The sequence below is a fragment of the Pomacea canaliculata genome, linkage group LG11, assembly GCF_003073045.1.
Source record: "Pomacea canaliculata isolate SZHN2017 linkage group LG11, ASM307304v1, whole genome shotgun sequence".
NCBI classification, from domain to species: domain Eukaryota; kingdom Metazoa; phylum Mollusca; class Gastropoda; order Architaenioglossa; family Ampullariidae; genus Pomacea; species Pomacea canaliculata.
In genome coordinates this window covers 10,219,103-10,233,858 of record NC_037600.1, presented here as the reverse complement: position 1 = coordinate 10,233,858, position 14,756 = coordinate 10,219,103, and the positions used below count along the sequence as shown (strand labels likewise).

The following is a 14,756-nucleotide window of genomic DNA, read 5'->3' as shown; positions in this document are numbered from 1 at the left end:
TGTTTGCAAACATCTAATCCTTGTCGCATCACAAAACTCTTTCTCTCGGGATAGCCTTTAAAGATTGCGAGATTGTAAATTGAAGATTAGAACCGCGCCACACATGCCATAGCATAAAGAGATCAAAGGATGTGTCGGGTTTGCTACGTCCCTGATGCCCACCCCTTCATGTTTGAACGTACCTCAGTCTTATCCGTCTTAATTAGCATGCCGAAGGCCGCTGCATTCATATTTAGAGGAAAGAACTGCCCACCAACAGACATCAGGGACTGGAGGACCGGCAAGAATCTGGACTGGCAGAAGCAAGAGCAGTGAGGGCCTGGTGTTTGTGACGATGGTGATGTGGTACTGAGTCGTAAATGCAACATTAGAAGCAGTTGGTGATGGTGGAACTGGTGGTGGTGGAAGCGGAAATGGTATTTGGAAGGTGGCAATTGTAAACTCTTGTGATGCTGGCAAGAGCCGAGTGTACATATTATTCTTTCCTTACAAGGTGCCTGCTTATCAAAATGATCCTCGAACTTTTGTGGACGACTATTTTCCTACAAACAGCCTTCACCTCTGAACTCAGTGTGTTGACCAACATGTACATCAGATGCTGCGACAACGACCTGTATGTTGGCTCAGTCCTGGACACTGTCATCGTGAGGTCAACATTACACTGCGCCGCAGTGTGTTCATGGAACGCTCGGTGTCAAGAGATCAACATTTGTCCACGTGACGGTTCTCTTGGACTGGTTGACTGCAATCTCCATGGCGACAGCAACCTCCAGGATGGAAACTCTCTAAAATATGACATATCTCAGGATTGCTTGCGCATGAAAAAGGTTAGTGACTTGTCCAACGAATTAGTCTAGATGTATTCTTCCTAACCTACTGTCATCGATTTTCTGTGTTCTGGTGACCATCATGCTGTGCTGATCTATCTTTATCTCGATCCCAACTACTGTTGAGTTCAGGAAAATTATGACTTTTGGTATCACTAGGTCTTGTAGGAAAAAAAATAATGTCTGCACGGCAGTAAGAATGAATAGAAAAATGATGTCCTTGCTAGCGACCATCTGTCTCTTTGAACTCCCATGGAACTTAGCTTATTATCTCTAATTACTCTGCGCATCTCACGAACTCAGAATGCTCGTATACATCTGAGACAGCCAGGCAGGCAGGCAGGCAGGCAGACAGGAAAATAGACAAAAAAGATATAAATTATTTAGTGACGACAGGACGTGTTCAGATTGCAGACCCTACTGCATCCATGTGGTGTGAAAATGGTGGCACATTCGAGAACGGGCGATGTCGGTGTCCTGCGCAGTTCGCTGGAACAACATGTCAGCGGCTGATTCGAGGTACACACTGACAAAACGTATTAAACGTACACTGTGTGTGTGTTGCTGTGTGCATATATGAGTGTGCGTGTATATGATTTCATGTAAAGGCATACTGGCTTCTCCATTTTCTCCCTCAGTTTATTGTTTTCTTCCTTCTCTCATTTTGTATCTCCTTTCGTTCTTCTCTCTTTATTCTCAACTCTCCTTCAATCTTTATCTTTCGTTATCTCCCTTTCTCCTTTCTGGCGCTGTACCTTGAATAACTCTTCAATGAAAAGTAATTTTTTTGCACCAGACTGCAAGGAGGCGTATGACAATGGACACAGACTGGGTAATCCAGGTTTGCCGTTCCTTATACAGCCTCTTGGAGTTACCGAACCCTTCTGGGTAAGTTTTAAAATTAAAGAATGTGAGATAAACAAATTTAATAAGGAGAGAGAGAGAAATAAAAGAAATCAAGAAAGAAAAGAATGAAAAAATGTGAAGAAGGAAAAAAAATGAAAAATTAAATGACTACAATCGTACGAACAAAACAATGAAAGGGAACTAAAAGACAAAAAATTAAAAAAGAAACAAAGAAAAGAAAAGCATCTCGACTATTTTTAGATGGTATGTATCCTGGAGTGGAATGGTGTAAGCTACGTTCTCATGAGGAACAGAATGATCTCCCTCAACGCCAACTGGACGACAGCAAAGACCTGGATCGGGGACGACCTGTCTGTCAAGCTGTACGACGTCGACTACTTCATCGGCCTGGAGAATCTCTACCACCTGCTAAGGCAGGCCGAGTACCAGGCCAACCTGTTCTGCATTTACAACAATTCCAACAGTCGAGGGTGGATATACTACGGTCAATTTTCCGTTGCTCCAGAATATTCTTCATACGCTCTCACTTATTCCTACGCAAGTCCTGACAACTATGAGTATCTCGATAACGGCTTCTCTAAAAACGCTCCAGTCGTCTTTTCTACCAACGATCATGACCCGAACTCCTGTAACCACTCATACCCCGGGTGGTATGATTCCGACTGTGGCGGGTACAGTCTGTTTGCTGACAAGGTAGTCTGGCCAGTGGGCGGATTGGATAGAAATATTAATATTCTTAATATTGCATTGACCAGGGTTTCGAACTTTGTTGTCAACTGATATTTTTGTCCTCGTGGTTTGCCACTTTCCCCACTGTGTCTATTTTTTACAGTGACTTACGATCACAAGGTAATCTAAATCCGAAAAATAGCCCTTTTTTGTTGAAATTAATGTACTTGCTGATATGTATTATCCGGGAAAAGTTGGATGCAGTTGGATCAAGACATTCACTTATTTTTGCATGTCAACATGTAGAAAGTTTCTAAAAATTCACTAAGCATTGGATGTTGAATTTAATTTTCAATTTTATAACCCGTTCTCACACACATAAAAAACTCTGGTTGTATATACGAAGTAATGGTTGCGACAGGAGCCACGTCTGTCAGATTATTCTGAATGTTGAAGTCTATGTTAGGATATTTTGTGTCACCTTATGTAAGTTATTTTCTTATAGATGCTTGCCAAATAAAAATTTCAACTGTTATTAGAATCTACCCTAATGCACAATATGTTTTTAATAGCCGTATAGAAACAATATTTTTTAATTTCGTGTCACTCTTTTGCTCTTGTCTGTTTACAGATACATTGTTTACGGATCATTTAAAACAATTACTAATTTCTAAGTAATTTGTTAACTATCTTTATAACTGTGAAAGTTGTTCTTGTATCCTAGTTGTAAAACTTGTTTTAACCATAATTATGGCTTACAGTCGCTTTGGCAGACCAATAATTCTTGGGGAAGATCAATAATAAAGGTACGGAAACCTTTCTGATTGTTACCTGTTTACACCTCTTAAAGATCAGAGTTTGGCGGTTCCTCGAAGCTTGAATATTTAGCCCGAGGACTCTTCGAAACCCTAACCCTGACGATTATTTTTTGTGCTTTGCGGGATGTGTTTGCTTTTAAAAATTAAAATTAACGAGAAAGTGTAGTTGAATAAATTGAATTATTTAATATTGTAAAATTTCATATTTGACCTTATTAAAGAATCATACATTATTTAATTGGTTACATAACAAATTTTTATAACATAATAAAACGATGAATAGAGGACAGAAAAAAAATTTATTTCGCTTTGCAATCTTTCTTATACACAATAAAGCTCAAGTTGATCAACCTATTGTTGCAGAAGCTTGTGACAATTGTGCTGATCGCTGTATTACATGTAGTGATAACATGTGGGTTTGTTACTGAATAGCTTTCGAATTATATACTGATTAATTGGAATTAAAAATAAAGTAATAAGAAATAAATGGAAAATATCATCTTCATTTATTTATTTTAATGAGATGAAATAATTTGTAAAGCTTGGTAAACCTTTCTCTTTTGTTTCTTGGTCTCTGCATTTGCCGCTGTGAGTTTTTTTCAGAATTGTTGCTTAGCGACGTGTCTGATTTTCTTTGTATCTATGCATACGCGTGCGTGTGTGTGTTTTAGAGATACAGAGAAGCCTGCCAAGCGTTTACTGAGCTTCAACGAGAAATCCGCTAAATACGGTCCAGGGATGACCTCTGATTTGTGTGGCTCCTCCCACGTATCGGACCCAAGCCTGTTGCCCTCGACTCATTAAGGTCACTACCATGGCGGAGATCTGGTCATCACGGTCGGGGGCTCCTTTGACCCATACCGCGCCAGTTCTCCCCCGGTCGTCTCGACTTTGAGCATTGTGAATCCCGGGCTGGTCGTGGCCATGACTCGCAGGTGGAGGGTGTAGAGACCAGCAACAGGTGCTGTGAAGATGCCAGTCTGCGGGTTGTAAGCATCACCAACGTTAGTCGCAACATTGTCGAATATATAAATGCCGTCGGCTGAAACGTTGGTCACTGGATCGAGAGAAAATCCAGTTGTGAACCCCACTGGAGATAAAATGAAAAATAAGTAAAAATAATTAATGGATATATACATACGAAAGACGGAATGATAAACAGCAGTACTGACTACTGATAAAAGACAAATATAGAAAAATCAACGAGGAATCGGGTTACAAGGACTGAGAGTATGGTGATGTTGCGAAGGAAGACCAGTAGAAAAATAACGATTAGCAGAAAAGGAGGTGAGGGTTAGTTTATTCCTTGTTGCTCCTTTGAGGAGCATAGAGCCGCAACAACACCTCGCCAGCAGACCCGGTTTTGGGCAGCCCCCCTTCAGTTGGGCCCAGATGGTTCCGATGTCCTTTGCCTTTTTCTCTAGTTCTTTTCCAAGTCTGCTTCGGTCTCCCAACTCTCCTCTTCCCCTGAGGATTCCAGTCAAGTGCCTGCTTGGCATTGGTGTCAGGTGGTTTGCGCAGGGTGTGTCCTACCCAGCCCCATTTGTGCTTTTTGATGTCTTGGCTAGTGGCATTCTGGTTGGTTCTTTTCCACAGGCTGCTGTTGGAGATCTTTCCATGCCATCTTATTCCCAGGATATGGAGTAGGCATCGGTTAGTAAAGGTCTGGAGCTTGCGGTTGATGGTGTTTGTCACTCTCCACGTTACAGAACCATGCAATAGGACTGTCTTCACATTAGTGTTGAAGATGCGAAAAGGTAATGCTCGGGAGTTCTAGATGGGGAGTAGGCTGTTGAAAGCATGACTGTCTTTGTTGATGATGTTTTTGATGTCATCATCCGCTCCACCGTCCTCTTTGACAATGCTCCCCAGATACGCGAAGCGGTCTGTTTCTAGGATGCTCTCTCATTAAAGTTGGATTGGGAGTTCCTGCTTGTTGTTGATTCTCGTCACTGCGGTCTTCTTTCTGTTGACCTTTAAGCCAGTATTCTCTACTTCCTCAGCTAGCTTACTCAGTTTGGTTTGTGCATGTTGTTGCCGATGAGTTAGAAGACTGATGTCATCTGCAAGGTCCAGATCCTCTAACTGTTTGTTGAAGGTCCACTGGATACCGATGTTGTTGTCTTGTGTTGTCGTGCGCATAATCCAGTCTATGACCATCAGGAAGATTGTAGGTGATAATATGAAACCTTGTCTTACGCCGGTCTCCGCTACAAAAGCTTAGTGAGTTTGCCATGGTGAATAACTTGGCAGGACGAGTCTTCGTACAGCCCTTGGATGATATTTAAGAGCTTAGGTGGAATGCTAAAGTGGATCATCAGCCTCCAGATGACGTCCCTGTATACACTGTTAAATGCCTTCTCGAAGTTCACAAAAGTTATGTAGAATGAAGATTGCCATTAAATAGACTTCTCAATGATAATACGGAGGGTGGCAACGTGGTCAGTGCATGACCTATCCTGGCGAAACCCTCCTTGTTCTGGTCTCAGTCTCTTGTCTAGTGCCTTCTTCAGTCTCTCTAGAATTGAAAAAACTTCACTGGGGATGGACAGCAGCATGATAAGATAAAATAATAAAAATGTTAATTACAAATACTTACCTTGACGTTTGGAAGCTGTCAGACTGTCTTCGATTGTCTTCAGCTTTTGTTCCATGGCCGCCAGCTTCGCTTCCAGGGCGCTGTTGGTGGTTTCCACGGCAGCACACACAGAGTCGAAGGCCAAGGTTAGAGCTGCCACAGAAGATGCAGCGTTTCTGCAACCAGACTGAGGAGGACAGACAGTCTGTCCAGCAGCTCCCTTTAGAAGCACGGCCACAGACATACAGACTGTCCACAGGAAAGACAGAATGCAGACGTGTCTGTAAAGGTCACCCATTCTGTCACTTGGCAGTTGTAATGTCACAGGGCAGGCAGTTCTAGAGCTGGAGACGAGAGGTCGTTGCATCTGAAGTCTTGTCTTAATTTTTATACCCGCTGGCTAGTGACGTCAGTAGCTTTCGTCCTATTTCCGCTTCAGCCAATCGATTTTTAGATCCTGCTTAGATGGAACTATGTACAGAGCATCCGGGTTACATACTATTATGGTTCTCCTAAAGCAGAATCATATATCATTAAGGTGTCTTCGTGAGAGAGGACGACACTCGTTATCATTATGTGTTAGAGGTGGCAGTTTCTGACTGTAACGCTTTTGTATAAAGTGGGTGTAGGTGTGTGGATGAGTGCAAAAGAGAGAAAGAGACAGAGAGAAAGAAAGAAAGAAAAACAACAGACAGATTATCTTTGTGCATGTACAAATATTATCTGCAATGTAAAAACAATGATATTCGATTGCAAAATCCGGGTTAGAGATCAGTCTTGGTAAATACCCAGAGATCTGCCTACTAGGTAAAGGGCTACAATTTTAAGACGACAGATCAAATACTTATTTTATAGGCCAATATTTACAGTCTTCAGGCTTACATGTTTGTAGGAGAGAGTTTTCCAAGCCATCGTAGTTTGTGAAACAAGGATTGTAGCGCATGTAGTCGTTGTGATTGTTTTCATAGAAGACCTCGCGTGGCAGCTTGGTAACAATTTATCCTCTGTCGTGGACACTTTAGTCTGTTGTTTATCTACTACTGGTAAAACAGCATTAAAGTTGCAGTTTTCAGTAATCATTGTTCTAAATAAATCCTAGAATTACTCTTTATTTACAAAGATTATGATAAAAAAGCACAAAACGCTCATATGCCTGTCATACGAGTCATGTTATCTACGTTCTTTGATAAACAATGAAATTTTCCATTATACATCTCAAATGAATGTAGGACAATTACTGTACCATTATCTGGTAGATCCCATAAATAATTATGGGATTGAAACTGTTTGTTTCTCTTATGGATCTTTACTAATATTTTTGAATAATTTCTGCTTGTTTTTTGATAGACAGCCACCTGATTTAAAAACAGTTCTGCAAGTTTTTTTATAACAGGGACAGCGCGACTCTTTGCAGCGTTTCATTGTTTTTTTATGATAAATACTAAATAATACTCCATGTGACATTTATGTAATGCATGGCTTGATTAATGAAACAAATAACAACCAACAGTTAAATATTTGTCATAAGGAAGAAACATTTTTTTTAAAACTTGAAGATCCAATTATCAGTACAATTTAATTATATATTGTTATAGGTCGATATAATATGAAAAAAAACTTTTTTATCATTCATCTCATTAAAACCAGTTTACACTAAAAATAGGTGATCAAAAACTCCATCAGTAATTGGCAACACAGAAAGCCCTTTCCCATGTTAAATGATATTGCTTTTAAATAAGTAAATGCTTTCATAATGTTTTCTTCAGGACAGACACACACCGACACACATAGAAACACACAGAAATACTTCAGACACACACAGAGATACACAGACACAGACGCACATAGACATAGACACACACAGAAACAGATACACAGACACACATACAGACGCACATAGACACTCACAGACACAAATACAGAGAGACAAACACAGAGGTGCGCGGGTACGAGCAAACTAAATGCTATACTGGTGATGATTATTATACTGCCCTGATTATTTCTCTGAACTAATCTTCCCTTACATCCCAGCTAAACAACTCCGTTCCTCGTCTGCTTTTCTTGGGCCATTACTCTTCCTGTCCCCACAACAACAACAGGATGTTTAGTTATCGTGCAGCGAAGCGATGAAACTCTCTCCCTTGCCATATCCGCCACCTACCCACTATTGAATCCTTTAAACATGCGCTGCAAAAACACACCTCTTCCGTAAACATGACTCTAACATCCTTTCCCATAATGCTAGTCCTTTGTCACACCCTTCCTTTTGCTTCATGTTACTCTCAATTCTTGTTTCTTTTATTGTTCTTGGTTTATTTTTGTGTTTTTTGTATTTGATTTTATTCTACGTTAGCACTGTTGATTATTCTTTTATAGTTCATATGTTATTTGTTTTCCTGTCACTCGTATGCTGTACATGTTTCATTTTTGTTCTTAAGCGCTATAAGAGCATGCTTGTTAGGAGTGTGAGTATGCACTTTACAAATTTGCATTTATTATTATAACCACCACCACCACCACCACCACCACCACAACAACAACAACAACAACAACAACAACAACAATACTGACGTCCTAAACCTACTTTATTACAGGAATGTACTAAGGTCAAATATGATATTTTAACAAGAGTAACTGATCTTTACATGCTCCATGTAGCACCAGCACTAAGCATTTTTCTAGGTACAACTGCTACATCTGTTCTACAGAAGATTTCTCAGGCTAAATATTCAAACTTTGACCACAAGCAACTCATTGGCTGTCGGTTGGCTGGCTACAGTCCTCGCTGCTGGATTTTCATGAACCGGAACTGCCCACCCTCACTTTTGCAGTGAGTACAGTTTGAAAGTTATCAAGGGTTAGCGTGTGTGGTAAGCGTGGTCTGTGGTACTGATATTATCGTGAGAATAATAAATAATACCCACAGGAAACAGTTTATCTATTTTATCACAATAAACTCTGTGTTTACTGAACGTGCTGCCCATCTGTTTCAAAATATGATATTGTAATGTTGAGTAACACGATTCAGCAGTTTATTTGTTATTTAGACAGTCGCGGACTAGTTTTATTATGTACAACTGTTAATATTTCTAGTTTGCGCAGTTAGGATAGATAACTACGTAATAGGCTTACACAAAAAATAACTGCGCTTCTCTCCCCTACATCGTGTGGCCTGTCAGATATGGTTTAACAAATTATTGCACGAAATATATAACTTTAGCTTTCTAGACTTTGTCTTGAATAACATTTTGGCATGTTACGAGATTAGAAGAATATATTAGACTTGCACTGTTTACTTATTTATTAAATCCATGTAAAAACATCAGCTCTAGTCGTATCATCTTGTGTGCAAATAGTGTAAAACAGTATAAACACCAAATTAAAAACTCTATACAGCATGATGACCGGTCAAGTATTAAAATCTAACAATAAAAGTAATTTGTCATCACAACTGTAAGCATTTTCCGTTTTAGGAAAGTAGAGCACCTGCAATAAATGTGAGTTCACACTCTTAAAATAATCTAACGATAATAGTTACCTTTTTACAATATCTGATAAAGCTAAGATGGTAACAGCCCGACAACTTATATATTAAAATAATGAAAGGAGTATACTGGGATTAAATTGACAATCACATACTTGACTGTGTCATTGAAGATTATTCGCGAAGAGGAGAAGAAGGAATAATTCTTTTTTATCACAATTGCAAAGATTTTTTTTTTGGTTTAAGAAATGTAAAACAGATTCAACTTTGAAGCCTAGAAATTAGTTTAGTGTTATGGCACACTTGGCAGTAAAAAAATGCATCGATGAATAGTGTCATAAAAATATTGTTTAAATAAAGAGAAAAAGGAAATCGCATTACTTACCACACATGTTATTAGTAGCAGAGTTAATTTATTTTATTTCTTTAATTGATTAAAATTTAATGCTTCTTTCAGAGTGGGCATACTGTTTTAATTTGGTAGTGCATATGTATTGTACTAGGCAACTTTTCTTCAACATAAATGCAAGAAAAACATTCCAATATTATTGTATTATTTATAAGCGGTTTCACACCGATAAAACTGACCTTGAGTTGGCTGGAAACCATATTTCTGATGGCCACCTCTACATCTGCCGATCTTCCTAACTCTGCAGCCTTTGTTTTAGGAACATTAGTTTGTTTTATACACAATATATTCAGCTGATTAATCTCTGTGTGAAATAATAATAAGTCGGGAAGGTATGTAGGAGTAATTTTAACTAGGGAATGATACCTGTAATAGCAGTAATTGATGATGATGATGATTGATGATTGATGATTGATGATTGATGATTGATGATGATGATTATGATGATGATTATTATTGAGAACATCCAATTAGCATGGTCAAATATTTTTATCAGTTTAGAGATAAACGGTTATTTTTATATTAAATGCATTTTCCTTCTAAAAATCTCAGAAACTAAGCTCTATCTTTGGAAAAAAAAGTATTTCATGAGTGAGGTCACTTTCATTCAAGTCTTGTGGCTTCTTTCCCTGAAGTCAGATGCCAATATTTATCATACTGCTTCTGGTTCTACTGCTAAAGCTGAAGTTGTTACAAACAACTTTGTCTTTTTAAGTGATTCTTCTTAAACCAGATCCAAGAACACAGTATGAAAGGATTTTTAAGTTGGTCAACTAGCATGATGAGTGTCCTTTACTGTCCATTAGACTGCAAATTATTGCCCATCTCCAAAACGGACCTCTGCTTCTGATTTTACTATTAATGCTGGTTCTAACAAATAATAATAAAATAATACCAATGTTTATCACACACTATATCATAATGTTTTATGGTAAAAAATTATTAACTATTCTTGCAAGTGAAGATTAATGAAAGCTATCAGCTGAAACGGTTCACTGCCTCTAGATACTTTATAGACCCACTTGGAAGAAAAATTATTTTCGAATAAATAATTTTTTTTTTCTCAACAAGATACTAATTTTTAAATCTGAGCAAATAGCAGAAATTTGGTCTTGGGTATTACGAATTGCAATTTTCACCAGGGTTCTGAAGAAAAGTTTCGCATTAAATAAATGAAGTAGAAATTTGAGTTTGAGTTAATATTAATGAGGTTTTACATTCTAGTTGTTTCAATCTTTTACCTTGAATTTTGGCTTTTTTGAGGGGAGGCTGCACTTTAAGAGGTAGCAGGAAGTCTTGATGGCTTTAAGTGTAAGTGAGCGACTGTTGATAACTTGTGCATCATCAAAAGTATTTTTAACTGGCTGTCATCATCTCTTATTCTCAGAGTTCATCTATGAACATTTATTATCCTTTACATGGAGCAAAGACCCCAAATTAAGCAGACCTTTTACTTCAGTAATTATCGCCTCCCCCCCACTTCCAAAAAAAAACAGAAAACAAAACAAAAAACAACTAATCTCCTGAGCATCTAGTAGGAATCAGGCATTTTGCATTCGTTGATAAAAATTCTTATTCGTTTTCATTTTTATTCTCTGAACTTGGATCTGACTTGGCTGTTTGCCCAGTTAATAAAAACGTTTTTAACGGACTCATATAGACAAATAGGTTACGTGTTTCCCGTTTAAGATTATTTGAACCGAAGACATACGTATTGGCAACTCTGTAGTCATATGTTGGTCAGATATAATTCAATTTCTATATTTAAGGGAAATTTAATTGCTCAGTTGCCTGTTCCTTTAAGACGACTTGTAACACCTAGAAGTTCCCAAAGTGTTGTGCGAAAGCGCGATCCCATGAGGTAGTAGATGATAAAGTTCAGAGAGCAGTTGACCATACGAAGGACCGAAACCAGTCTCCACATTACGGACAGAAGGTTATAGTAGCGCCCGGACATGCTCAGCTGGGGCACGAGGAAGATGGAGAGCTGTAGCAAGACGACGGGCGAGAAGCAGACGATGAACAACAGCGACGACGCCAGCAGCATCCTGGTGATGGCCACCTCTTTGATGGAGAGGCGTGACGACGAGTCCTTCGTTTCCTTGCTCGTCGACGATAACCCCATGCCGTTCTGTTGTCGCCACCGGGACGCCTCGTACAGTTTGACGACAGTGACGATAGAGGTGATAATGATGACGAAGAGGAGAGCGATGGTGAAAATAACAGCGTAGATAAAGACGTCGATAATGTCAAATACATACTTGTGATCCAAATAAAAACTGCAAAAATATACGAAACGGATTACCTTTTCAACTGTAACTAAAGGTTTTGAACTGGTATTTGATTTCTTCCTCTGACACCCCTACATCAACAATCATAAGTAGGAAAGATGACAAAAAAAGAAAGAAGGGTGGCTACCTGGTATAGCTGTTGGCCATGCCGGTCTCGTTAGTCACCGGATCAAAGACGCAGGTAAAAGTGTGTTTGTGGCCGGCGATGAGGGTGATGCCGCCCACCAGAAGGACGCTGGACACGCCGATGACGGCGGCCATGGTGGAGGTCTTGAAGTATTTCTGAGCCTTGAAGGGGCTGAACACGCAGAAACACCGCTCGCACGCGATGATGCACGTGATGAACTGAGAAACCCACATGAACCCTGTGAACCCTGTCATGAGACACCACGAATAGATTCCCTTTTGTTCACAGCTATTCGACCTTTGACAGTTTAAAAAAAAAAATAAATTAAAATGAGGTATTTGTTCTTTCAGTCTTCCCAAATGTGTAAATATTTCGAAGGGTAAGACTTGAAACTGCATTTCTTTCCCTTATGATACGTAAGCAGGTGCATGTGTACAACTTTGAGATTTATGTTTATTTCTTTGTGTTTTGTGTATGTGTACGTTGGTTTATTTGTTTCGTTGTGTGTGTGTAAGAGAAAGAAAGGACAGAGAGAGAGAGATGAAGGTGGTACAACGAGCATAAAATAGTAACTTAGCAAAATAAGTATTAAGCTTCTCATTTCAAGTATAACTTTAACAGCAAACAACAACAACAACAACAACAACAACAACAACAACAACAACAACACTACTACTACTATAATGGAAGAATTTATAAATTAGATGTTCTGTTAGTAATTGCATAATCATCTTTTGTGTTATCAATGGATGGTTGGTTGTTCTTTTTCTCGCCGAGACAACAACTGATATTTTATTTAGCCAAGCTAGTCTAGCCTTGTAAGCCAAAGAGGATTTACATGTTCAAGAACCAAACTTTTAACTGAGAACCCAGGGTTCTCACTCTCTGTGCGCTTGCATCCTATGTAATACTAAACACATCTAATACAAGAAATATGCGAAGTAAGATGAAAGGCATTTTATACTAACCTATTAATGTTTTCTTGAAATACCCAGCCTGGACGTTGAACAAGGCCCTGTACATCTGTTCCAAGTTGAGGAAAAACTGTGCTGTCAAGGCCACGAGGTCAGCCAGAGACAGAGTGAATAAACACATGTTTATCCTCTCTCGAAGCCCCTTGACGATAGAAGATGATGGCGTTGAGGATGTTGGCGGGAAACCCAAACAGGAAGAGAATCGGAGTGGCAGTGGCATTGACGATGACTTTAAAGAGGAACTCAGCCTGTTCACCCAAAAGGCAACCTTCAACACACGTGGACACTTCATGTCTGTCAGGTATAATATGTCATTTACTGAAGCTTGTTTCATCTGTTTGGCTCACAAAGCAGCTGCTCGCTTTGACACGGACAGCTGCTTGACAATTGTCGCAATAAGTTGCAGCTGCACTCTCAACGTCTCTATATACCAGTTAAACATCTCGATGAGCTGATTAATGGTTTAATTGTTTAGTTCTTGCTTATTATTGACATTGCAATTTTTGTAAAGGCCACAGAATCGACCTGCCAGCACTTTAGAGGCTTTGCTCTTGTTTATTTAGGGTACATCATCCGTACATTTGTTACACTCTGTTTGCTAAATTGTCATCCATGTACATTGATGTGGTATAAGGTATTTACATAACGAACTGTTAGAATATTAATACTGAGAGACTATGGCCTGCCTGCTGCTTGCAGGATATAAGGACGCTAAGTTGGTTGTGTTAACCATGTGTTATTTTTCTCTCTACTTAGTGCATAAAAGTGTGCTTCAGGCTGTGATTTCCGCTGACAAAATTCAGTAGGCGACAACCATTAAAATGATAAAAAGACATTTTCATATCAACTTCAGATTGTTCTTACATAAAACAAAACAAAAAAACAACAAAAAACGAAACAAAAACAAAAACAAAAAGAAAACCAAACAAACCACAAAAACCAACAAAACAAACAAGCAAACAAAAAACTCCATTTAAATAACCAAAGATAAACAATAAAAAACGAATAAATGTTGAAAACTGTTTACAGATTCAAGTATAACTCTAGTACCAAAAGTCCTTTTTATCAAGTAAAAGCTTGTCAACTTTCATCAGCATGCCAAGCCAACATACCCTGTGGGTGACGAGGTCGTATGGGTTTTCCCAAGGCTTGTAACCGTTAGATGGCACCACCAGACATCCTGGAGGAGCATATGGCACAGACACGGGAAAGGACACAGTGGCCAAGGTCCTTCTTCTTGTTGAGAGAATGAGTGTTTGTCCTGAGCTGTGCTCACGTTTAGCATCGTGGTCTGATGGCATGCATGGCAAGAGCAGAGCATTAATAAATTCAGATGGTGTCCAGCTAACAAAGTGGTCAGGTTAGCGAAGTTTCGTGATAGTTCATTCTGACAAGAAATATGAAATCATCAGCTAAGATTAACAACAATATAATTTTGATAATGTTAGAGACTGTCCTGCTTTCTTGGTTATGAAGCTAATTTCTCACTTCATGGCAGAAAATCTTGTCAAATTTCTCTCTTCCTTTGCTATGAGTACTTAGTTTTATATTAAAAATCCTTTTAATCATTTTAATAGTACATAGAGAAAGACGATCTTGTAAATTCTTATTTGAATTTCTGAACTATCACATAAGTGAGGAAGGGAGAGATCTGGCTCCAATATTCAAGCTCTCAGTCCTTACTGGTTGTTGTTACCGGATTCCTCTCTGCA

The 14,756-nt window shown here is 38.9% G+C and overlaps 3 protein-coding genes across 3 annotated transcripts; 1 reads left to right on the top strand and 2 right to left on the bottom strand.

Annotated features, from left to right (window-relative positions):
* Positions 1–1,221: 1,221 nt before the first annotated feature.
* LOC112575732 (fibrinogen gamma chain-like) lies at positions 1,222–2,474 on the top strand. Its single transcript, XM_025257732.1, has 3 exons — positions 1,222–1,346; positions 1,624–1,715; positions 1,935–2,474. Exons 1-3 carry the CDS (start codon positions 1,256–1,258, stop codon positions 2,472–2,474), a joined length of 723 nt encoding a protein of 240 aa, XP_025113517.1. The 5' UTR covers positions 1,222–1,255.
* Positions 2,475–3,461: 987 nt separating this feature from the next.
* Positions 3,462–6,190, bottom strand: LOC112576166. The gene is made up of 3 exons (XM_025258445.1): positions 6,054–6,190; positions 5,781–5,993; positions 3,462–4,271 (listed from the first exon to the last, which is right to left on the bottom strand). Exons 1-3 carry the CDS (start codon positions 6,124–6,126, stop codon positions 3,991–3,993), a joined length of 567 nt encoding a protein of 188 aa, XP_025114230.1. The 5' UTR covers positions 6,127–6,190; the 3' UTR covers positions 3,462–3,990.
* Positions 6,191–11,320: 5,130 nt separating this feature from the next.
* On the bottom strand, positions 11,321–12,350 carry LOC112575947 (putative P2Y purinoceptor 10). The gene is made up of 2 exons (XM_025258101.1): positions 12,071–12,350; positions 11,321–11,931 (listed from the first exon to the last, which is right to left on the bottom strand). The coding sequence occupies exons 1-2, from the start codon at positions 12,322–12,324 to the stop codon at positions 11,436–11,438; spliced, it is 750 nt and encodes a 249-aa protein (XP_025113886.1). The 5' UTR covers positions 12,325–12,350; the 3' UTR covers positions 11,321–11,435.
* Between the last annotated feature and the right edge of the window lie 2,406 nt (positions 12,351–14,756).

What these genes read in the sequence shown, in the direction of transcription:
- LOC112575732 (XM_025257732.1), top strand. Translation starts at nt 1,256, where the DNA reads ATGTGGTGTGAAAATGGTGGCACATTCGAGAACGGGCGATGTCGGTGT. An exon ending in ATGTCAGCGGCTGATTCGAG is followed by an intron (nt 1,347 to 1,623) that starts GTACACACTGAC and finishes TTTTTGCACCAG; the next exon opens with ACTGCAAGGAGGCGTATGAC. An exon ending in GAGTTACCGAACCCTTCTGG is followed by an intron (nt 1,716 to 1,934) that starts GTAAGTTTTAAA and finishes GACTATTTTTAG; the next exon opens with ATGGTATGTATCCTGGAGTG.
- LOC112576166 (XM_025258445.1), bottom strand. Translation starts at nt 6,126, where the DNA reads ATGCAACGACCTCTCGTCTCCAGCTCTAGAACTGCCTGCCCTGTGACA. An exon ending in ACTGCCAAGTGACAGAATGG is followed by an intron (nt 5,994 to 6,053) that starts GTGACCTTTACA and finishes GTATGTCTGTGG; the next exon opens with CCGTGCTTCTAAAGGGAGCT. An exon ending in GACAGCTTCCAAACGTCAAG is followed by an intron (nt 4,272 to 5,780) that starts GTAAGTATTTGT and finishes TTTTATCTCCAG; the next exon opens with TGGGGTTCACAACTGGATTT.
- LOC112575947 (XM_025258101.1), bottom strand. Translation starts at nt 12,324, where the DNA reads ATGACAGGGTTCACAGGGTTCATGTGGGTTTCTCAGTTCATCACGTGC. An exon ending in ATGGCCAACAGCTATACCAG is followed by an intron (nt 11,932 to 12,070) that starts GTAGCCACCCTT and finishes ATATTTTTGCAG; the next exon opens with TTTTTATTTGGATCACAAGT.